The sequence below is a fragment of the Lepus europaeus genome, chromosome 1 (genome assembly GCF_033115175.1).
Source record: "Lepus europaeus isolate LE1 chromosome 1, mLepTim1.pri, whole genome shotgun sequence".
Taxonomy (NCBI): Eukaryota; Metazoa; Chordata; class Mammalia; order Lagomorpha; family Leporidae; genus Lepus; species Lepus europaeus.
Genome location: NC_084827.1, coordinates 120,693,137 through 120,718,147, shown reverse-complemented (window position 1 = coordinate 120,718,147; position 25,011 = coordinate 120,693,137). Strand labels below are relative to the sequence as shown.

General features: G+C 41.6%; 1 protein-coding gene across 1 annotated transcript in view; it reads left to right on the top strand.

Annotated features, from left to right (window-relative positions):
- Positions 1 to 25,011, top strand: part of PDE11A (phosphodiesterase 11A) — a 448,382-nt gene that overhangs the window by 289,191 nt on the left and 134,180 nt on the right. The window contains exon 10 of the mRNA XM_062196428.1: positions 5,762 to 5,812. Within this exon, the coding sequence (XP_062052412.1) occupies positions 5,762 to 5,812 (51 nt within the window). The remainder of the gene's footprint in view (positions 1 to 5,761; positions 5,813 to 25,011) is intronic.

The following is a 25,011-nucleotide window of genomic DNA, read 5'->3' as shown; positions in this document are numbered from 1 at the left end:
GCTGAACGGGCTAGTGTCAAGTGTGGAAGAAAGACTTGGGATATGTACCAGGTTCCCTTAGAACAATCCATTTCACTAGAACTAATCCAGTCTCACACAATCTACATTAATCCCTTCCAAAGGCAATTCCCCCAATGCCTAATTACCTTCCGCTAGACCCCACTTCTTAAAAGTTCCAGTACTGGCCGGCACCGTGGCTCATTAGCCACGGGTTCTAGTCCCGGTTGGGGCGCTGGATTCTGTCCCGGTTGCTCCTCTTCCAGTCCAGCTCTCTGCTGTGGCCTGGGAAGGCAGTGGAGGATGGCCCAAGTCCTTGGGCCCTGCACCCGCATGGGAGACTAGGAAGAAGCACCTGGCTCTTGGCTTCAGATCAGTGCAGTGTGCTGGCCATAGCAGCCATTTGGGGGGTGAACCAATGGAAGGAAGACCTTCCTCTCTGTCTCTCTCTCTCTCTCACTGTCTAACTCTGCCTGTCAAAAAAAAAGAAGTTCCAGTACCTCCAAATATGCCACACTGGGGACCCAGCTTCTAACATATGAACCACTGGCGAAGAGCAAACCACATCCAAACCATAACAAGTACGAAGCCATGAAAGCCCAGTGAAGAAACTTGTCAAAACAGGAGGAGCAGTCCACTTGGTTCAGTTTTGCTACAAAAGGCATTGCAGATTTGTCACTGGATTTTGTAAAAAAGAAAAAGAAAACGAACCTTGACATAAGCTGTTTCAGTGGAATGATGAGGGCAGAACCAAAAATGATCAAGATTGAATAGTAAAGAGGACATGATCAATGATGAAGTCCTGTGTGACCTCAATAGCATTTGTAGGAGCTTGTTAAAATTAGCGAGCAATCACATTTGATCAGTCTTTTCAACAAGAAGAAGCTGGGCACAAAGCAAAATCACTAATGCATATTTATATCTAGTCAGAATCGCACAGTGGCCAACTTGATAGCATGAAAAGAGTACAGATGTTACCAGGCTCTCATGGTTGTGCTCTGTGAATAAAGCAAATGCTGGAGGTAAACTGGGGCAGTAAGGCACCATCAGCTTGCTGAATGCATCTTAGGAAATGCTTTAGGACCAAGAACTGCTTGGGAGGAGAAAATTAAAGTATTATTTAGCAAGAGTCAGAGATCTCCTTGTCTTAAGGAATCTGCTCCTCAAGCATATTCATTTTTCCAGCTATTCTTTGAGGGGACAGTGCTGCCATCCTCCCAGACTGTGATTTACCAGAAGGGCACATTCCTGCAGAACAGTGTACTCTTATTAGCTGGTGGTGATTCATCTGTCTTCATCCCTATGAGGCTAGTGATCAAAAGATTATTCAGCCAGACCACACTTCTACTCCCTGCTCCCTTCCTGGTTCTGAATCCTACAAAAAAGAAACAGGAACTCACAGAAGAAAATTCAAACACTAAAACCAGGGATGGGTATTTGGTGTAGCAGTTAAGCTACCACTTGGAAATGTATATCCTCTACCAGAGTGCCTGGATTCGAGTCCCAGCTCTGCTTCCAATTCCAGCATCCTGCTAATGCACACCTTGGGAGGCATTTCAGGTAGTTAGGTTCCTGCCCTGCACCTGGGACACCTGGATTTAGTTCCTGACTCCTGGCTTTGGCCTAGTGCAATCCTGGCAGTTGGGGGCATTTGGGTAGTGAACCACCAGATGGGAGATCTCTCTGTCTTCCCCACCATGACCCAGATCTGTCTGTCTTTCAACTAAATAAGTCATTTTTAAAAGACAAAATAAAAGCTCCTTTTATCATTAACTTTGTATAGTTAGATAGGATGAATAGATTCCTAAACATTGAATACATGAGGCAGCAGAGAGGCTTAAATCCTCAGGATAAACTCCCCAGGGCTTTGACTTCAAGCTATAGAAATCAAAAGCAACCAAGGCATTTTTTTTCATTAGGCCTTAATCTCACACTATATATATATATATATATATATATATATATATATATATATATATATAGATTTAATTTCTGCAATCTTCTAGAAAACAGCATAAGATATGTATTTATAATTTGGAGATAGGGACAATTTCATAGAAATGGTACATGAAGCAAAAGCAATTTTAAAAATTGACAAATTAGGGACCAACATTGTGGGATAGTGGATAAAGCTGCCTCCTGCGACACTGGCACGCCTATGGGCCCCAGTTTGAGTCCCAACTGCTCCACTTCTGATTTGTCTCCCTGCTGAGCTGCCTGGGAAAGCAGCGGAAGGGGCAAGATGGCCTAAGTCCTTGAGCCCCTGCCACCCATGTAGGAGACCCAAAAAAAGCTCCTGGATCGTGGCTTCAGATTGGACCCCCGTCCATTGCAGTCATTTGGGGAGTGATCCAGTGGATGAAAGATCTCTCTCTCTCTCTCTCTTTCTCTTTGTAACCCTGCCTTTCAAATAAATAAATCTTTTTTAAAAATGGCAAATATTTCATCAAACTTAAAACCTCTGTTTGTTAAGATACTTTTTTTAGCTTTTTTCTTTTAACTTTTATTTAGTAAATATAGATTTCCAAAGTATAGTTTATGGATTACAATGGCTTCCCCCTCCATAACTTCCCTCCCACTCGCACCCCTCCCATCTCCTGCTCCCTCTCCCATTCCATTCACATCAAGATTCATTTTCCATTATCTTTATATACAGAAGATCAGTTTAGTATATATTAAGTAAAGATTTCATCTGTTTGCACCCACACAGAACATAAAGTGTAAAATATTGTTGGAGTACTAGTTATAGCATTACTTCACATTGGACAACACATTAAGGACAGATCCCACATGGGATGTAAGTACACAGTGACTCCTGTTGCTGACTTAACAATTTGACACTCTTGTTTATGGCGTCAGTAATCTCTCTAGGCTCTAGTCATGAGTTGCCAAGGCTATGGAAGCCTTTTGAGTTCGCCAATTTCCATCTTATTCTGACAGGGTCATAGTCAAAGTGGAAGTTCTCTCCTCCCTTCAGAGAAAGGTACTTCCTTCTTTGTTGGCCCTGTTCTTTCTACTGGAATCTCACTTGCAGAGATCTTTCATTTAGGTTTTTTGTTTGTTTGTTTGTTTGTTTGTTTGTTTTGCCAGAGTGCCTTGGCTTTCCATGCCTACAATACTCTCATGGGCTCTTCAGCCAGATCCGAATGCCTTAAGGGCTGATTCTGAGGCCAGAGTGCTATTTAGGACATCTGCCATTCTATGAGTCTGCTATGTCTCCCGCTTCCCATGTTGGATCGTTCTCTCCCTTTTTGATTCTATCAGTTAGTATTATCAGACACTAGTTTTGTTTGTGTGATCCCTTTGACTCTTAGACCTATCAGTGTGATCAATTGTGAACTGAAGTTGATCACTTGGAGTAGTGAGATGGCATTTGTACATGCCACCTTGATGGGATTGTATTGGAATCCCCTGGCACATTTTTAACTCCACCATTTGGGGCAAGTCCGATTGAGCATGTCCCAAATTGTACATCTCCTCCCAAGATACATTAAAAGATGAAATATAAGCAATCTACGAACTGGGATGTAGTATTTATTAAATATACATTTGTCAAAGGACTTGAATCCAAAATGTACAACGAACTACAACTCAGTATCAAGCAAAAGAAACTTATTTTGAATGTGCAGAAAGTCTTAATCCATATAACTACCTGCTTCATTGATTCAAATTGATTTCAATTTAGTAGAGTTAGTGGCTTTTTAAAATAATAAAGGACATGGGAAAAGTTGAATTAAACCAGGGGGCGCAGAATGAGGGACAAAGGGTGCTTCACACATTAGAAACCTGGCTAAGCCTCACCTGGTGGCAGATTTTGAATTGTAGCTTCAGTTTTTGTGGAATTTTTTAAGAGGTGCATGATTTAGGTAGATTTTGTTATTTTTTCTTTTTTATTAACACCAAGTATACGTGATTATGGACCATAGTGTGACAATCAATACATGTCTACAGTGTGTACTAGTCTTATCAGGATAGACAACATTTCCCCTTCCTTGACATTACTTTATTATTAGAGTCCTGGACCTCCCCTACTGTACATGCTCATAAAATACATAATAGGTTATTTTGAACTATAGTCATGCAACTATGCCTTGTAAAACAGGAGCTTATTCCTTCAATATAACTCTGATTGGATAGCCATTATCAAAACTATCACCCCTACCCACCCCTCCCAGCCTCCAGGAATCACTCTTCAAATTTGTTTTAAGGACAATAAAGATATATTTTGAAGATTGGATCTGAAAAAAGAGACTTATAAACAGTAAGAAATTCTAAGAATATGACAGCCAAAATAAAGTTTACCAAATTAAAGTTTAACTCTTTTTAGTTATGTTTGTATTGGAAATACTTTTTAATAATAAGAAAAATGAATATAATAATATGATGACATGAGACTCTGCCAAATATTTTTATGTTATAATTTTAATTGACTATCAGTACAATAAGTGTAAGTTGATTATTATTTTTGTGCCAGGTATTGAACATGTTTTGTTGCATTTAATGTTCCTAAGAACTCTGTTAAGTACAGACCCAACCTATAGAAATCCCCATTTCCAAGTAGAAAAATCTCTTCATTCCTAACAACCAAAACTCAAAGAACATACTTATCTCTTCGTACAATTCCAAAGATAAAAAAAATTGTTGCGAAAACTATGGAAAAAAATAAAGTCAATGAGGAAAAGGTTTACAAATGGAAAACAATATCACTTAATTCAAATGAACTTTTTGTTAACAATTATATTAATTATGATCATAAAATTGTTATAAACAATTTATAACCTAACCTATAACTTTTGTTTTATATATACTTAGGAATTTTTCCTGTGATTCAGTTCAGTTTTAGAAAGTTGCCGATCTTCCAGTGCATTATAATCTTTTCCAATTAAAACTGTGGAAAACAGGCCTCCTATTAGTGTTTCAGTGGACCATCTGATTTTCAGGAACAGATTACTGTGTGAAATGTCTGTGGATTACTGTTATTATGCCATCTTACAAATGAGGACCAAGGAAATTACCCCAACTCCCAGGGCTCTGCAGGGAAGGAGCCCTGGCAGCCCAACTCAAAAAACTGTGTTCTAACCACCAGGGACAATTCTGGTACATGTCCTAAGTAAGCATTTCTTAAAGTTCTTGGCTGATATGTTATTAGGGTGATGCATTACTAGATTACTATACTACCTAGTTCAAATCTAATTAGATATAGGAAATGCTGATTTTAACATGATAAAACATGTTACTTTACTTTTCAGAGCTGAACTGACTCTCTGAGGTTGGTAGGTGAAAAGGGATTTAGCACTTCCTAAGCTTATTTGTTTGAGATTTGTCTAGATTAAGAATGGATCTGGTATTTATACATGTGTGTATATGTGTGCATGTGTGCCTTATAACATACAAGCAAATGTGTTTATTTGCCCCATGGCTGGGGGTCTTTCTCTTTCCCTTTCTGCTCTACCGTCCATACCCAGCTGCATTTACACTCAAGATTGTCCCCTCACAGACACCAGATTGTGCTGCACCTTTAGGCTTTGCAGCTACGTTCTAGGGAGGAAGAAAAAGGAAGAGAAAGAAACATATAAAAGCATATAAAATAACCTTTAATAAATGATCTGTGTCATAGACTATTAGAAATTTCTTGCCATATGTTAAAATCCACCATTATATCAAGGCCATATACATGAGCAAAGCTTATTCTTAAGCCAGGAGAATTTCAGAAAATATCATCAAGTCTAGTTTTTGAAGTTCTTTTTCTTTTCTTCTGAATCAGGTGCTATCATACCATGCGACATGTTCAAAAGCTGAAGTTGACAAGTTCAAGGTAAGAATAGTTGCCCTATCGGTGCATAAAATTGAAGTTGCCCTGGCCCCTCTGCCCTTTTTTGACTTCCCTCCATAGAATTAGTCATTGTCATTGAGAGTGGGCAAAGGTGCATTTGGATGTTTCAATTTTAGAGAGGAAGGGGCAGTGGCCCTGTTATGATCAAATAAATGATTGAGTATTTCTTCCCATTTGTTAAATATGCAGGAGGATTTCAGAAAAAAAAATTGTGTGAATTGGTGAGAATTGAGACACCTGGTTTTGGTGTGGGTTTTATCTCTAACTGGCACTCAAGATGATCGACTCCCTCCAAGCTTCAACATCCAATGAGTCTGTGTGAATGAATTTTTTATATTCCTTTCCTCCTTGGTCACCACCATTCTTTTAATTGCATTTCAGCATTCTTGCTTGTCTCTCTTTTCTCCCATCAGGAAGTTTTTAGCCATGGTCAAAAACCAGGAAAGTAGGAAAACATTTTCTTCCTTTTTGAAAGCTTTGGTGGCTGCCTTTTTAAGCTTCTAAAGAGATTCAGGGCATTAGCAGGAAAAAGGAAGGGGTTATATTTTATATTGTAATATTAGTATATAATATCACTTGGTGGTGGCTGTTCTCCCAAGCATCTCATTTGCATGTAAATGCATTCAGTTTCCCAGAGGGAGAAAAAAGGCATAGAAACCTTTGAACCTAATAATTGAATGAGGCCATGAAAAGTAAGTCACATGAACAATGAAAGGCAACAAAGGAAAATCCCAAACATTGAGAAGGGATAGGAAGACTCCTCAGAAGGGCAAGAAGCAGCACATCCACCGTGGACATGTGATGAGCTGCTTGGGAGCCATCTCTGGGGACGTGGATTTTTATTGAGAGAGAGATGCATAGGGAAAAGACCTGTCATGTAACCCAGATCAAAAGGAGCAACTTGGTGCTAGCCAGAGATGACAGCTGACAGCAGAGGAAGGAGAAGAGCAACCCAAACCCCAGCACTCAGAACACATGTGTTGTGGAGGCCGATATCCTGCATATCAACTAGAATGTGCACTCCCTTGGGGCAGGATTTTTAGTATGTTTTGTTTACTGCTCCATCTCTACTGCCTCTTTTGGTTCTAGGAATATAATAACATTCAAGAAATATTCGGGGGCCAGCATTGTGGTAGAGCATGTCAAGCCACCACTTGGGATGCTTGCATCCCCTATCAGAAGGCCTCAGATCCAGTCCTACCTCTGTTTCCAATCCAGCTTCCTGCTAGTGCACCTGGGAGGCAGCTGTTGACAGCCCAAGTATTTGGGTTCCTGTCACCCATGAGGGAGACCTAAGGGAATTTCTGCCAGCCCTGGTTGTTGCAGGCATTTGAAGAGTAAAGCAGAGGATGGAAAAATCTCTTCTTGTCTCTCTGCCTTTCAAATAAATATAAATTAATAAACTGTAAAAAAAAAAAAAAGGAAGGGAAAAGGTAGGCGAGAAAAATAGCAAAGCTCTCAATGGTAAATGTGATTGCCAGAGCTGCTTACTGTGGCCTGACCAGAGCCATCACATGCCAAACTCCATACCTGTCTGCTTTCTAAAGGTTATTGATGTACACACAAGCTTAATTCTTTGCTTAGAGGAAGGAAAATCCCATTATCCTAGAATGTGCTATATTTTTTCCATTGTTAGCTCACCAACATCTAAAAATATGAATTATTCAAATTTGAGAATGGAGGGTTATTTCATCTTAAGATTTTATCAAGATTATTAACTGATTTATTCTGGGTTTTAACCTAAAAGATATTAGCTAGTATCATATTAGAATGTAATTGAGATACAGTACATACTTTTAACCAAATGGCTTTTTCTTGGTATATAAAGTAAATAAAACATTATCATAATTGGTAGATGATGTCTGTTGTAGCTGCGGCAATAATATTAAAATGTAGTGGGCTTAAAATAATCCTGCATATAGACAGTGAAAAACACTTATTGAAATTCCAGACTGGAGTGTGTGTGATGGCAGTTTCCTAACATTATAGCTAAATAACAGTGAATAAATGCTTTATTTGAACCAATATATATAGACAAATCATGTTTGCATTCAACTATATTGTAATCCTCTGCTACCTGCTTGCAGTAATTTTTTTAAACAATTTTTTAAAATGGATAGTAAACGAAAAAGAATTTTTAATGTGTATGGTGATTTGAAATCTGGATCATAATTATCCATGAGATTTCACAGGTTAAAGGATGCTGAGTCCCAGTGTATTGGGTTATACTCAATATATATATAATATATAATATATAATATGTATAATATATAATCAAGGATTAGGAGATTAAGCCAGAATCAGGAAAGAAGTTGTTTTCATCATTTAGTGCTAAAAAAACTCTGGAGGTCAAATATAGATGTACATAATGCAGACCACAGTGGAAGTACAAGCTGCACCACATCTGCGGTGCAGAAATGCCTGGGACACCTGCGAGATGTGTTTACTTACACGAGGGACTCAGAGGGCTTCTGAGCAAATATCTGGGTGATTCCAAGGTTCAACATGAGATTTGTCCCTTGGATTTATGTCTTACCTCTGCCTCCCATAGATTCATGTTCTCAGCTGAGATCATGAGTGGATACAAAAGGCATGGACTTAAGTAGAGTTTCAGTGCATTAAATGCTCCCGATAACACAAGAGTCTGGAGTATCTACTCCTCACAGCTGAAGTCAGCAGCCCAATGGAAGGAAGTATCACTATGGACCAGAGGAAAGGCATTCTCCTACCAGCATGACCAGCAGAAGCTGAAAGAGCAGGTTGAGTAGTCGTATTTTAAAGATAGTTAAGGCATACCTGTGGACCCCCATAAATAAGTAGGAGAGGTGGGGATCTTACGATATTGGAGAATGTGATATGTACCATTAATTACTCTTAATTTACTACCATTGGTACTCCTAGGCAGCATGGCCTGAAGAAATGTAGGGACTCTTTAATAGCCATTCATACTGGGATCAGGTGTTTGGTGTTAAGACACCACTTGGGATGCCCACATCCCATGTCAGAGTAACTGGGTTTAAGTCCTGGCCCTACTTCTGATTCATTTCCCACTAATGTGCACCCTGGGAGGTACTATATGATTGCTCAAATACTTTGATCCCTGCCACTCACATGGGAGACTTGGATTGAGTTCTGTGCTCCTGGCTTCAGCCTGTGGAGTGAAGCAGTAGATGGAACAACCTCTCTTTGTTCACCCCTCTTTCTCTGGGCCTTTCAAATATATTTTTAAACAGAAAAAATAACCATTAATGCTAGGATAATACCACCTTACTCTTCCTCATATCTGGTTGATTTCTTTCTGTATTCTAAGATGAGTTGGGAGGGCCTTATTTGGGTTTTTGTTTGGTTTTGTTCTGATAACCCCATTTTTCCTGTTGGGAAAAATCTCAGTGGATGTGTGGTGGTGGGTAGGAATAGGATTAGAGTATACTTTCTACAACTATCCCTGGCCGGCACCACGGCTCACTAGGCTAATCCTCCACCTGTGGTGCCGGCACCCCGGGTTCTAGTCCCGGTTGCGGCGCCAGATTCTGTCCTGGTTGCTCCTCTTCCAGTCCAGCTCTCTGCTGTGGCCTGGGAGTGCAGTGGAGGATGGCCCAGGTCCTTGGGCCCTGCACTCGCATGGGAGACCAGGAGGAAGCACCTGGCTCCTGGCTTCGGATCAGCGCAGTGCACCAGCCACAACGTGCCAGCCATAGCGGCCACTTGAGGGGTGAACCAACGGAAAAAGGAAGACCTTTCTCTCTGTCTCTCTCTCACTGTCTAACTCTACCTGTCCAAAAAAAAAAAAAAAAAAAAGTATCCCTGGAGTGTCTGGCCAGAATAAGCAGGTAAAACATCAAATTGCTCACCTAAGAATGTCAAAATTTGGGCTTATTTTTTCTGATTCTGATATATAATTTATATTTCAGGAAAACTGTCATTTTTGTAAAATCATTTATACACAAAAATATCATAGAACTTCCTAGAACTAATGAATTAACAATTTTTAAATCCTGAGTTGAATTAAATGTTAATAAATTGTTTTTATGAGTTGATTGTCCAGGGCATCAAATAAACAAACCAGTATCTATGGCTTTACTGATCTTCCATGAACTTGAAATAAGAAAGTTGTATATAGAAAATGTGTGCATATTTTAGTGCCTATTTATCTCTCTTCAGCTCTGTGCTAACAGGAATAATGTATAAAGACCATATTGACAATTAGATCTCTTTGAAGAAGGCTGGTTTAAAGGCTTTTAATAATGTGAAGATGCCAGCTGTGATAACATAAGAAAATGAGCTTAGTACACCAATTATATGCTCCTGTAATTTTATGTACTTTCCTTAGATTCCAAAGTGGTGGACAAGCCAAACAGTTATCACTATGTACAGCCAGTTTACCAATTAAAATCAACTCATGGACATTCTTCTGTTATATTACCATCTTCTATCATCACCCCTTCAATTCAGAACTGCATGGGTTACAGCTGCAATCAAAGAGGGACTCATTTACAGCATCGTAACTGCCTCAGTAATTAAAGGCCAATAACTCATGTTGGGTGTTTGGGTTAGGTCTGCCTCTTACATAGTTCAAGTTTTCCATGTTAATTCCTGGGCCACAAATTAATATCCTGACACAGTAAATAAAAATGGAATAGTAATCCATGTGTCATTCACAGACCAAAATTAGAATGGTTGCATTGAAAACAGGATCTTATAATCTCTGTGATCCAAGCAATGGCGTGTGATTTACCAGACTTCAAAACAAATTTAGATTTGAGAAAACACGTTGATCCTTGCTTGTCCAGCGTGTACAATGAGAAGCTTCAGCCCTCAGGACTGCCTTGGTGGCTCGTGTTGCAAATGCTTTTTCGTGACTGATCCTCCAGGGGGCGCTCCTTTAGTAACCTGGTGGAAGGGCATCTACTAGCCGCTGCTCTGCCCACGTTATTTGCCAAGCATGGAGAAGCCATCCTTGTGCAGAGGAAGAATGCACGATATAGAAGGGTAACTCCATGACTTTTAACAAAGTTAAGACAACACAGACTGCGCAGGAGACAGGAGGTAGAGCAGGACATTGTGGAAGGCCGCCAGTCAGAGGCCCGGAATTTCATGTTCTCTGTTAATCAGTAGGGGGCAACCCCACAACGCAGGTGTGTGTGTGTATGTGTGTGTGTGTGTGTGTGGCCCAGGGCCTCCAGGTGCCACATAGGCAATGAGAGTTTTCTCTTGTCTCTCTACAGTCTCACTGCCCTCCTGAAACGCTACCTTCTGAAATATCAACAAGTGCATTTCCACCTCTAAAGCTGTTGTTTAAAGATGACCTTGCAGCAGTATAAATGGAATTGGGGTATCATCTTAAACCTAACCTATTCTGTCTTACTCCCTTTAATTAGGGGGGTTGTTTTAACTTTAGTATTCATTCCAAGCTTAATATGTGAGTTTTTTTTTTTTTTTTATCATCAGGGAAAGTTATTGAATCTCCCCCAGGAAATTGACTGCAGAGGAAACAGCTGCATCAGCAGCCAAAAGGGCATCTTCTGCTCACAGGCAGCAGATAGGGCCCCGCGGCTTGCGCAGCTCAGGACGCATCCATAAATATGCGGAGCAATTGGTGTCCCCATGTCTAGTCCCCCTTATGACTTGTGTCTTAATCAAATGCCACATCAGAGAAAGAATGGTGGTACTTTGTCACTCTTGAGTATTGAAGGTTCTGGAGAGGGGGAGTACGGTGCAAGCCCAGTGGCCTTTCATACTGCTGAGCGAGGCAGCTGCCGATTGAGGAGCCTTCCAGGACCCACCTGACCAAAATCCATCCAGTGGTGACCCTGCCCTCCCCGCAGATCAGCTTAAACGACCACTGTTTGTCACTTCTTGCCATGTGGAAACAAAATGAGGATGCTATCTCAGAAGGTCACAGTAAATGTCTCCTTCCCTGGGAGGAAGAGCATCCCGAGGGCTTTCTCTCATCTCCCACCCCGCTGCCTGAGTTAGCACAGCGACATTCACTGCTTTCCGTAAGTGCCACACTTGAAGGCCCGGAGAATATGAACCCTATGAACCCGAGGCAGAGAGAGAAAGGGCGGTTGAGTGTGGTTTGCAGAGCTTAACTAAGAGAGCAGTGAGGAGTCCTGAAGGCCCAATGGAGCATAATCGTGTGGCCCCGTGAGACTCCTGACCGCTGATCTGGGAAGGGAACTGTCAAGGCTGAAGGTGTCAGAACCTTCCAGAATACTGTGGCATCTGGGACTGTATCATTCCCCTTCTTTCTGGTTTTCCTCTCATGAGAGCCATGTATAACTGTAGAGGCTGAGCTGGCGGATGAAGAATGGGGAGCCCCTCACGTTGGTGGTGGGGGCTTGGTTCAGCAATCACAATGACGGACTTTCTGTTGAGTGTACACAGAAGCTACAGCCCTGAACTGCTATGCTGCCCTCCCTCTCCTTCTCCAGATGCACACCTGGGGTTTAACTGGACAGTTACCCTCACCCCCACATGCTGCCCCCTCCATTCTGCCTTCAGAATATCCCTTCTGCTGTGACAGCGCTGTTAGTTCAGATCTTTGCTCTCTCCCAAGCAGACACTGCTCTCCTGGCTGATCTCCCTGCTTCCCTCTCTGACCCTCCCTCAAACCCTTTCTGTACACAGCTTATAGGTGAACAGTCCCCTTTCGTTGGCATTTCTTGCTTGCAAAGCTTCACATCTATAAACATCTAGGATCCATCCATTCAGATTCCTTAATTGGACATTAAAGTCCTATGAACTTTAACCTCCAGTTCACTTTTCCACCCTGTTTCCTATTCTCTCTTACTGGTAATGTTAGTTTGATGTTTTGTGCCTTCTACCTACCTTTTCCTGTTGTGTCCATCCCTCTCCTTATCTCTGCTTATTTAAAGTCATAGCACCTGATCTGGGCCTGCTCCGTGGCTTCCTCTCTCCAGGAGTTCTGTCTGTCCTGCAGACAAAAGTGGCCTCATTTGCCATTCTTTTCATCACACTACCTCACAATGTAAATCTTGGTTCACCTGTCTAACCAAATGGTTAAATCAGGACCATTGTTATGGGAGAATCCCTGTCTTGCTCATTTTTAGAACCCTTATATCACTTAAAGCCATGCCTGGCACCTGGGTACTGTAAAGATTCCTACCTGATAACCAAATTCATTGAAACATTTGCCATTTTTACAGCAGAGGAAATTATAATGCATCAGTCAAATATTGAAGCAGGGACTTATAGCAAGGCAAATGAGTAAAATGTTGTCTTAATCCTTGCTTTATGTTGTTTAAATCTCTTGTTTATGTTCTTTGTTTCTAGTTTCCTGGTTTTGCTGTGCCACCTAAACTATATGAAATTAAAGGGATTATTTTCTTTGTCTAGGATGAGCCCTGACCCTATTCTCTGTAGCATGGTCTGTCTTCCATGCTGTAGGCAAAAGCCCTTTGCTCTTAGTTCATAGTTGACTCCACAATTTCTTTACTGTTAATAATATTGTTCACTCATCACTCATGTATCCTGCTACCACCACTCTGCTAAAAAAAAGAAAATCTTTTATTTTCTTGACCCTCAAAATGCCAAATACTTTTTTATTTGTACTCATACTTACTTTTTGTATAGTTCTGTGTTCTGTGTCTCCTATTTTTAAAACAACATTTTAAAAGACTTTCCTACATATTTATTTTAAAGCAAGAAGAGAGACAGGGAGATGGACATTGAATCTGCAGGTTCCCTCCCCAAATGCTTACAACATCCAGGGCTGGGCCATGACAAATCCAGGAGTAAAGAATCCTATACAGGTATTCCATTTGGGTGGCAGGAATCCAAGTTCTTGGGCCATCATCTGTGCCTCCCTGGCACTATTAGCAGGAAGCTAGATTGGAAGTGGAGGTGGGACTCAATTGCAGGCATTGGAACATGGAATGCAGGAGTCCTAAGCAGCAACTTAACCACTGCACCACAACACCTGTCCCTGTCCTATTTTTGAAATTGAACACTAGCTCAGTAGATCTTCGTGTTTCTTCTCAGTTAGAAATGGATCCTTTCAGATTCTTAAAATGTTTGTGAATTATGATGCTATTGGCCCCAAGGCACCATAAAAATGCAAAGGTAGTAGAGAACCTTACCTAAGACATTCTGCAATCTCAGTAGCCAGAGCTACCTATTTAACAATCTTTGTAAGGCAAGAGCAAGTAAATGTATAAATAGACAAAGCAGCCACCAGACCTCTTAGTTCTATTAAAATTTTAGACTTCAGGTTTCCTCATCTGCAAAACAAAGCCCTTTCCTTCCATAAAATACTTTAATTTAATGAGCTTATAAAATTTATCTCTAGGAGGGAGGGAAGAATAAAACACAAAGCAACATAAGTGTTGACAAAACATCTTGGGGTTTTATGATTTTTGTGTATTTAAAGATTTGAATTTAAGGCCTGTTTAAGAATTTGAGTGTTTGGTGGAAGATGTGGTTCAGCTTCACTTAATTATATAGCATAAGTAATTTCTAAAGCCCTTATGGCTTTTTATATTATATTTGAAGGATAATGTAATGCAATAGCCCTTATGAGGAATATAAGAAATTATTTGAGGTAAAACAAGAGTCTTTAATCTCATCTATATAAAACTATATACTGCATAACCTCTAAATATTTAAATAATAGTGTTTTAAATTATAAGCATTATATAAAAATGTCTTCATATCCATTAACTCACTTAAGCCTCACAACTTCTCGGTGAAGGCAGGATTGGCATTGCTGCATTTTACATGAGACAACAGAGAGTCAAAGAACCAGCAAGAAAACTGAACCTGTCAGCTTTGATTTTTCCCTCTCCCATGTTTTGACCTGGAAGACAATACTGCTCTTCAAGTGGTTGAGTAGAAAAATAGAAGCAATGTCATGGAATCTTATCCTTAAAATCATTTCTTTTGATTCAGCTGTTATTCTTGGCGCCCTACTGTCATTCTGAGAGTTTGAGCACCAATTAAGTATGAATGGCGATGATGTCTAAGAAAGAGAATTTGTAGCTAAACTGTACATGGATATTTCAAAAAGGCTGTTCATGGTGCTCTTTGGATAATTAGTATATAATGCTGTTTTATCAGAAACCTCTTTTTGTTCTGTGACTGTGCCATACATGTGACTTCTTGCCCTGGGGTTTCAACTGCATAGAAATCTAAGGAAATTGGAAACAGCCAACATTATGGAAACATTGCATCATTCTTAGCAAGAGGGCATATGATCTATTATTCCGACATCTCACCTGTCTCCCTTACAGTCTGATTGGCTATCTAGGTCTATAGAAATCTCTCAATATCTGGAAAGCTCAGAAGAAGAAGAGCAGTCCCACTTTATTATCCTGTGCTCTCCAGGCCTGCCAAGTACCTTGTAAGAAAGATAACAAGGATATGAGATTGTGAACATCAATGTAATGATAAAGCACTTGTCAGGAGATAAAGTTTAAGGCATAAGAACTTATGAACCTGGAGATTGGGGAAAGATAGGGAGTGAAGAATGTGGGGCTGGGTTTATATTTGGGTAATATTTCCTATAGTGATACCTGATATTAGAGACATCATGGATGGTAATCACCTTATCTGAAATATGGTGAAAAATCACAAGACTCTTGAGGTAAATTTTAAGAATTTTTTCTGAGTTGTTCTTCCGAATTAACCCTTGATACCGGCTCAGTTTTTGTGAGTGTATGCATGCATGTGCGTGTCAATACTTGCTTGGACGTAAAGGGATAGTCATATGATTTGGCCTTTCAACTCTGGCTTCAGAAAAGGATCTTGTCACAGCCCAGAGATAAGAGAATGGAAAAGCTGTGGGAAAACAGGGTCTGAGATGAAACACTTTGGCCACTGGGTGCCATCCTTGCTCCACGTAAGGATTTACTGAACCATGTTTTTAGGGAAATGGTTAAAAAAAAAAACAGTAATTTCAAAGTAATTTTGAGATATCATAATGTTTGTGCGTGTGCATGACCTGGAATATGTTAGTGGCACAGGTAGCTTATGCACCTGCCCAGGAGCGAGGCGGAAAGGACTGGGGAACTCTCCCCTATCGGCTCAGTCTGACTAACAAAGCCGAGAGCGAGGCCCTCGAGCTTGCTCTATCCGGTGCCGGTGCCGCAGCCTGCAGGTGGCAGGGGAGGCAGCAGGGAGGGGCTGGGAAATGTGGATGAGGAGGCATGGTAGGTATCCAGAGGTCAGCACGTCCAAGGCTCCATGAATTATTTTCATTGTTGTGTCATCACAGCATGCTTGCAGCAGCAGGACTTGAACCAGCTGTCTGTGTGGCCTACTCTGCCCCTTCAAATGCATTCCTTTCATTACCAGAGCTGGGGGAGTTGTCAAGCATTCCTTTTTCTTCCCCTTCCCAGGAATGCTGCATGTTGGTGGAATGGTAACTCTGTTGGGGATGCTTTTTGCTTCCCTAGATGCAATTCCTGGTGTTTACAAAAACACCACTTTAGTCCACCAACCAAAAAAATATCCCTAGTCAATGACACAATATCTGTGCAGATTTTGTTCTGTTTGGATTTGATGCTTATGTGCATAAAACCAAGGAATCAAATTCAGCATTCTGAACAAGAACAGCCACAGAGAATATTCTAAGACTGTCATGTAAAGCAGGTGGGTGTTTCCAGTTCTCAAACATTTGGTTGGAACTAAAAGGAATTAGGCTGTGAACAAGTAAGAATTTTAATAAAAATTGAAAATCTGTTACAGTCCCACTGTAACCAAAAACTCAACAGTCCTTTCTACAATACCACATTGTGGAACGGATCTATACTCAACATAGATTTTACTTCTGACCTCCAAGTGGGGGCCACGGTATCTGGCCTTATAGTTGCCCCAGAAAGGACAGCGCCCACAGGTACTGCTTGCAGCACCCCATAATCAAATCTACACACCCAAGAAAGGAAAAAGTATGAAAGGGGCTGGTGAGAACTTACAAACAGGCTTTTCTCAACCTACACAAGGATGAGGGACTTAAGTACTGTTCTGGTGTTAAGCACCTACAGGTGGAGGGACTTTAAAATACATTTCCTGGGCTTACTATAGGATAACATGATACCGACCATTATATACTTTCCAATATTGCCGTTCACTAAGACTGATGCCATTATAGCTGCAGCATTCTTGCTGAATCAAAGTGTTTTTGTAGCTCGTATTTCATTGCCTGTTCAGAGCCAACCCCTGGAAGAGGTGCTGGTGGCTGTGCCCCTCTTACATATCAGGCAGCTAAGAGACAAGGCAGCTGCCACTTTGCAGGCCGCAGCTTTTCCTGTAGAGTCCTGTTCATGGACTCTGTCCCTCCGTCTGGGCTCAATCCACTTGGTGACAGTCACCTGGAATATAACAAACATTTAACAAACAATTTACCACCTGCCAGGCCTGTTTTGGGTGCCTTGCCTGTATTAACTCATTTAGTCATCACAAAAACCCTAATTTTACAGATGATAAAATTGAGGGAGAGAGAAATGTGTGGCTAATTGTAGCATATCAATTAAGAAATCAAGATGTGGGTGGGCACACTAAATTTGTAGGATTCCCTTCTGAACTGACATGGGACTCTATTTTATACCCTTCTGGCCTTTGTGTGGCCCTCCCCTTGGGTAATGCTGTAGTTAAGATTTCAACAGACTCTGCTAAGAGGGTTTTTGTTTGTTTGTTTTAAAGGTTTCATAGTTTGTATTCAAGCCCCGCTATGTAAGCAGGGAAGCTTGCTCAGCTGTCAGCATTCTGGAATATCAACGTCAAGAGATAGGTTTGTGGGATCTAACCACATTTCTTCCCTCCCAAGGGTAAATCCCAGACAATTCATGTGATGAATGGGCCTGTTCCCCTTGCTACTAGGTTCATTTTCCTACCATACATTGGAGTCTGCCTCTGGTCTTTGCAGACCGCGAGGGGCTCTGAGAACACCAAGTTTTATGATGATTTCTGCAGGAACAGGTGGCTGTCCTCACCGCTGGGCTTAAGTTTGTCAAACAACTCAGACCCTGGAGCCGACTTCTGAGGAAGAACATTTTGTGCTCTGCCCTTCACCACCAACAGAAAAGATGGAGAATTCAAAAAAGAAAGAGAAAAGGATGGAGAGCTCACAATGACCATGTTACTCTGATGTAAAAAAAATCACAGGAACCACCCTCCCTTTGAAGCAATGGAGAAATTTATGCTTCTGCCTGAAATATCTTTCAAACCATCAACGATCTCCTTGAAAACAGCTTTGCTTTTAGTCTCTGAGAAGTTGTGTGCGAGGACAAAGGCTGATTATTTTGATAACCTCCTAAAAAAACAAGGGCCCAGCAATTGTGGTGTTCAGGGTGTCCCTGTCTGCACTGGGCTGTGATCAAGCTGCTGTCTCCCCACGAGCTCTCACTCTCTGGGCTAAATTCATTTGTGAGAAGGCAGGGTTGTGTAAGATGCAAATCTGAGGTGGAACATTTTCTTCCTTTGTGTAGTCTATACATTAACCCAAAGGATTCCCGGAAGAGGTTACAAACGGGGGTATACTGTGTGAACCAGAGGAAAAGTTGCCCCATGGAATTTGCTGCTGCAAAACCAACTGCTGGGCTCACAACCACCTGACCACTGTACTCCCTGGGTGCTGTCATGACTGCACCAAGAACCCACGTAGCCCCTTGGGCCAAAAGTGCAGAGCCACATGTTAGAGCACTGAGCCCCTAGGTGTGCCCACTGCAGACTACCTTCTATTATAAAGGAATAAATGTGGCTTCTGTCAGAGCCTGGATTTCCCATCCTTCAGCACATTCTTTTAGAAAGGAATGATTCCCAAGCTCCAGTTTGGAGAAGTTCAGGGATGTTCTCTGATTGGTCCAGCTTGGTTCACCTGTCTATCCCTGGACCAATCAACTGTGGCAAGGAGAACTCACATAAGAACTGTTCCCATGTGGAAAACACATTGTGGGAGTAGTTTTCCTAGAAAGAAGGGAAGTAGCAGACAGTGACTTCCAGCCCACACCCAAGCAGCCCGTGCCCTCTCTTCTGGCCAGCAGACATTTCCTGGAACACAAATGAGAGGCTTATTAGGCCCCCTTCCTAACATGTGACACTTGTGAATAATCTATCTGCCAACATGGCTTTCCAAGCAATGTTCATTGAATCACAGTATTAAGAAGAATATTCTGTCCTGGAAGTTTTTCTATCTCCAGAACCATTCCCATTGATGGTCACCATGAGTTGACTCTAACTTACTCCAAAATCATAAGGCAAATAAATGTAACTTCCAGGGATGTATGAATTACACTAGACCAGGAACTCCTCATTAATGACTCTCTCATTGGGTCAAACCAGCACACCATCTTTGTATTGTGCTTGAACAATGGAGTCTGATCCTATAACCAAAAAAAAAAAAAAAAATGCCCCTTAAGTTGGATCAACCAGTAACCCACAGATTCTTTCTGGGTAGTCATTTCCCCATGAATTAATTAGAACTTACTGGGGCTGGTGTTGTGATGCAGCGTGTTAAGCCACTGCCTGCAATGCCGGCATCCCCTATGAATACCAGTCCCAGCTCTCCACTTCCAATCCAGCTCCACTGCCAATGCACCTGGGAAAGCAGCAGAGGATGGCCTGAGTGTTTCTGCCCCTACCACCCACATAGGAGACTGGGACGGAGTTCCAGGCTCTTAGCTTTAGCCTAGTCTAGCCCCAGCCCTTGAGGCTATCCGAGGCTTGAACCAGCAGATGGAAGATCGATCTCTCTCTTTCTAATTCTCCCTTGTCTCTAACTCTGTCTTTCAAATAAATAAATAAATCTTTAAAAAATTAATTAGAACCTACTGAGAGATTAAGGAGATCAGAGAGGCCAAATATCCCTATATCTGATGTTTGAAACTCAAGTAAAATAGCTCAATTCCTAATTTACTTCCTGGCCTCATTAGAATTCAATTAGTAGAAGGACATTCTTTCCTAGAGACTCTTTGGCAGATTTGTGTGAGCACAGTTAACCCAGTGTTAGTAAGAGCAGTTACTTGTTTCCAGACAGCTCTCTGCTGCAAAGACTAATCTCAAAGCTGTTTAAACAGGACTGTGCTTCTTCTCCCACCAGGATGCAAATATTTTAAGTGGACAGAGTGAAATAAAATGTAGCCAGTGCTGCCCCTGACCCTGACCACATCCTGTGGCTGCTGGATTTTTGAACTTGAAGGTCAAGGGAAGAAGGTGAAGAAGGGGACACTGGATACAAAGAGATCAAGAAAATTGTAAAAGTCCTCCTTGACATGGTTGAAAATTGTTTCACGAATAAACACATTTGGACTTTAAAATATGTAAACACATATTCTGCAAAAGGTATGTGGAAAAAGCCACGTTTTTCCCGAACAGGAAGAACTGCTTGTCAGACCATGAAAAGCAGGATATTTGAGGATACAACAGCCTTGGGTTGTTTTGGGGGAGATGTTTTCTCTGCAGTGTTCCTGGAACTGTTCTTCAGATGCCTGAATGTAGACCCAGGGAGACTTATTTTTCTTCTAGCCCGGTATGTTATAGTTGTCACTCAGCCTTGAAATACTTTTCCTCTCCAGTGGAACATCAGGCCAGTGATATATTTACGTAGCTATTCCCACCTGTCACTCGTCTGCCAGCTTTAATGCGTCAGCATTGCACAAAACGCCCAGCCAGCCAATGCCAGACCTGGAAGCTGCTGCATTTACAAGATTTGTTTTCAAAATATCCCCAATCACCCAGCAACAGGGAAAGGGATTTCATTGGCTCTCTCCCTGTCAGCTGGGAAGGAGGATGATCCAAATGGGCAGATGTTTGGACACAGCGGCAGTATGGCAAATGTGGAATGCTATAAATATCATATAAAGCATGATGTTTTCATCCCCCCAAATAAATATCAAATATAAAAGAGTGGTACTGTAGCAGGGCAGGTAGTTTCAATCTGCAGTGTGATAGGAGCAATAAAAGAGAGATAGATGTTGGTTTCCAATCTTATCTGCCTGATGAAAGAAAGAACTACTGTGGGCGGGGCCTCGTGGATGTGGGCTAGAGCTTTGGGTATGGAAACAAACAAGGCTCTTTCTGCTAGAAGGTGGGACACTGTGGACAGCAGGTCTTCTAGATAAAAATAAGCACCCAAAGTTATTTAATCCGTACCCGGGCTTGTGAATTACCTTGCCTTTTAAAAGGTCTGCCTTCTGTTTAATTCTTCAGACTGATTCTTCCCCAGGGATTGAAGAAACCAAACAAGAGAGCCAGGGAACAGATTAAGGTTACCTGGGCCTTGAATAACAGGCTAGAACACCGTCCCACCCACTCCACTCATTTCCTTGTGCAGTCTACAGCAGAAAATAAGATTTTCCTCTTTCTGCTTTTGTTCTTTTGTTGCTACTATAGCACAGATGAGAAATATGTATGTGAACCAAAGCAATTAGGGAATGCTCTGGAAAGAAAACAGTATAAAACAGACAAGGAAAAAGTGAATCCTTAAGCTGATGGCATCCAGTCCTTTTCTGGGGACCCAGTTTCTCATCACTTCAGGCTACATAGTATACGATCATCAGCTCTCAATAATGAAAAATGGATAGTCTCCAGGTGCTTCAGTGCCAGGAGCTCACACATATATTGTCACTGGTTTAGGACTTTCATGTAAGCCAAGCAGTTTGACTGTAAGCGTGCCCTCAGTATAAACTCTTTACTGTACATTGCCCTGGGCACCTACTATTTGCTGACTTAGTGCAGCAAAATGGAGTGAAGGTACTCTACTTTTCCAGAGAATTAGATTGGAAATTAACCATAATTAATAGTAATTATAATTAACAACGGGCAACATATTAACTTTTGATCCAACACTATTACATGCATGTTAATTCTGTAGACTCACATTAACAAATTAGCATGTGAGTATCATTTCTGCATACCTCTAATGGGTAGGAATAATGGTACAGTGAAATTGACCTTAGTCAAAGTGTAAGTCTAAGCTACTGTAAAACTTTGTCTCCAGTGCTTACCAAAATGTCTGACACATAGTAGGCGCTCAATGCAGTATTTGTGGAACTGGAGCAATAAATAGATGAGTAAATTAATAAACAGATAAATGGCATAAACTTGTGAATCTACCATAGTGTCACAGATGATAAGCTCTGGAAAGCTGTGAAACATATAGATATTCTTTTGCTTGTTTCGGTAAGTGGGTCAAGTGTCCCGTCCCACGGGACGTCAACTAGGGCCAAGCACCTAGAAGGAGGAATAAAAGGACAGGAGACACAAGGAAGGCAGCAAGACAAGAGTTCTGATCAAGCTGCAAAGTTTATTTTTTACACAGGGGTTTATATACTTCTTAGGGGAAGCAGTAGGGGGTGGGAAAGAGGAGCTGTTTCAGGATCTGTTCAGGGTTGAAGGTCAGGTGGCAGGACATAGTTATCGCAAGCAGGCACATGTTATCTTAACCACAGGATGTTCTTTAGTTATGGCAGAATGCTTCAGTCCTCAGGGCAAGAGGCTATGCAGGCACCTTTCCACGCCTAGAGCTATTAGGGAGGGGGAGAGTGTCCCCAACAGTCAAGCAGAAATAAATACCGAAGGCTTTGGTCCACACTGGTATGAGGTAAATATTATTACCTTATTTTGTAGTGTGAGAAGACCTGAGCCTGGATCAAGGTGTAACTATTTTAAATTAGGCCTCCATCTTGTAGCTTGGGCCTGACCAGGCCCTGAACCCTAAGCCAGAAGCTCCTAAAAGTAAATAAATGAACTCCCCTTGCGATAAACTCTCCTAGAACAGCCGATTAGCAGATAACAGAGAAATACCTAGAGTTCCTGGTGTCTTCTCAGGGCAGATAAGGTCATTAATACCTTCCCAAGACCCTGAAGTTCGGCACGTACACCCCAGCAGCTCGGACCCTATGCTTCAGCCAATCAATTCAAAAGGTATCAACCCCAGAGCCATCCAACCACCTTTATTAGGTCCATTCCCGCCACTGGATGCACTAATCAATTCTAAGAGCTGTCCTTTGAATTTCCCACGGGATGAGATGATTTGCTAAATGGTACCATGATGTATAGAATGTCTCTGAAAACCCTATAAAAACCCTGTTAACTGAAGGGTCGGGGCTCTCAATTCAGACCCGCTGTGTTGGTGCTGATTGAGAGTCCAGGCCCAGACCAGCAAAAAATTCTTATGTGCTTTACAGTGGTATCGGCTCCTTGGTGGTCTTTGGGGACAACTAAACTGGGCATAACAGTAGAAAAGGAGACTGAGTTCTAAAGTAAAATAACTCAATTGAGGTTACAGAGTTAGCAGGTCACAGTCTAAGATTTGAATCCAGGTCTGATCCAAAGCCTATACTGTTGCCATTATAAGAATCTGCTTTCATGCCGATGTATCTTTTAAGTCCTGAAATATGAGCTCAGGGAGCAGGACACCCTGCATCTTCCCTCCGCATGAGCTCTTCTGTTGCTATTTTGGAGATGACACAGAAAAAAATTGAGAGACAAGGTGTGGGAAGGATGAAGCCTCTGCAATTTTATGAGCTCTAAACAGGTCACTGAACTCAAGTTGAAGCCATAAAGCCCTTCATCCCATTTCTTGTGGTGGGCTCTGCAGAGGTGGAAGAACCAGCCCCTCTGGGTCTGTATAGGCCAACACTGTCACTAGACATTCGTTCAAAATCCAGCTCTGGCTCACCTTGCCATGTAACTGTGGGCAACAGCTGCTACCCCTTTGGCTTCCCTTTCCCCCGTCATAGAAGTGGGATAAGAGGAGCAGCCCCAATGATTAAATGAGATGACAATGTGGAAAAAAGCCCTGCATTTATATTTGCATATTGTAATTGCTCTAACAATATATAATGCTTTTTCTCATTCTCTTGTACTCTTAAGATGTAGTCTATAAAGTTATCCAGTGTTTCTGTCTGGTCTTGCTTCATCAGTGAACGTTGTTCTTTAAGTCGGAAGAAACACTATTTTATGTTCCAGTAAAAACAAAAACAAAAACCTCAGACCTGAAGTACAAATTTAAAGCTAGCAGTGCCCACTAGACAAGGCTTTTGGAGGCTCCAGCTCCCCAACTTTTGCCCCAGCATCCATTTCCCTGAGAAACTGCCCTTATGAGGACTTTTACCACTACCAGCAGGCCCAGTGAGAAGCAGGCTACCGCAAACCCTAGAGCAAATCTTGGAAGGCTTACCTACAGCAGACGTTCTCACTGTGTGTGTGAGAGAGAGAGAAAGAGCTATTCCTCACTTACGTAAAGTCAGTGTATTAGTAAGTATGGGTTTTCAGGAAATGTTTTAAGTGGAGCAGGCAACCTACCCCTTCCCACTAAACATGGCAACAGACAAGGAGAAAGAAGTGTGGTAGGAAATGAGCCCATGAAACCAGCAAATCAGTGAACCTGCAAAAACTTCCAATCAGTTTTTAGATCCAGGTCTGACCCAAGAGAAAACTGCCTGGCACATTGGAGCTTTGGAGGGATTTTTTTCTTATTCAATTCGGCTCTGTGCACTAGAATGGGGATACTTGGGATGCATAAGTGGTAGGCCTAAGTCAAGGGCTCTCAGCCCTGGCTGGATAATGGACTCCACCAACTTCAAAACCAACAACCATACCTGGGCATCCACCCCAGACCAGTTAAAAAGAAGTGGAGCAGAGATGCAGGTACTGGTACGCTTTTTAAAGCTCCCAGGTGATTCTGTTATGAAGGTAAGAATGAAAAGCACAGGTCTAACTGGTGGCTCTCAGAACACTACTCCACAAAAACATTAAGACATGTGCCACATGCCCACAAAAGGGTTCTGCTGCTATGAGGCTTTAAATAGGTATGTTCACTGCAAATTTCCTAAGATGCTATACTCTCGCAGGCACTGGGCCTCAAATGGTAGCTCATCAGCTTTTCTTAGCCATTTTTGAGCATGCACTGTTTTAAAAGCCCATCTTCTATCTCCATAACTGTGCCAGGAAACATCAGTCTCCGCACATGCTGGCCTGAACCATGCATGTTCCACACATTGTTAAGGGGAGGGCACAAAAACTCCTGAGTAGAGGCATCTTCCAGTCGCCATGTTCTGTCACCAGAAATCCACAGACATCCAGATGCAAGCATTGATATTATGTTTGAAGCTGGGTCTTTAATTATTATGGTCATCATTAAATAATGGCTGTAATAAAGACTTGTCTCAAGAATTTCCAAAGAGCAAGTCACTTTAATTACAGTAACATATATTTCAAAG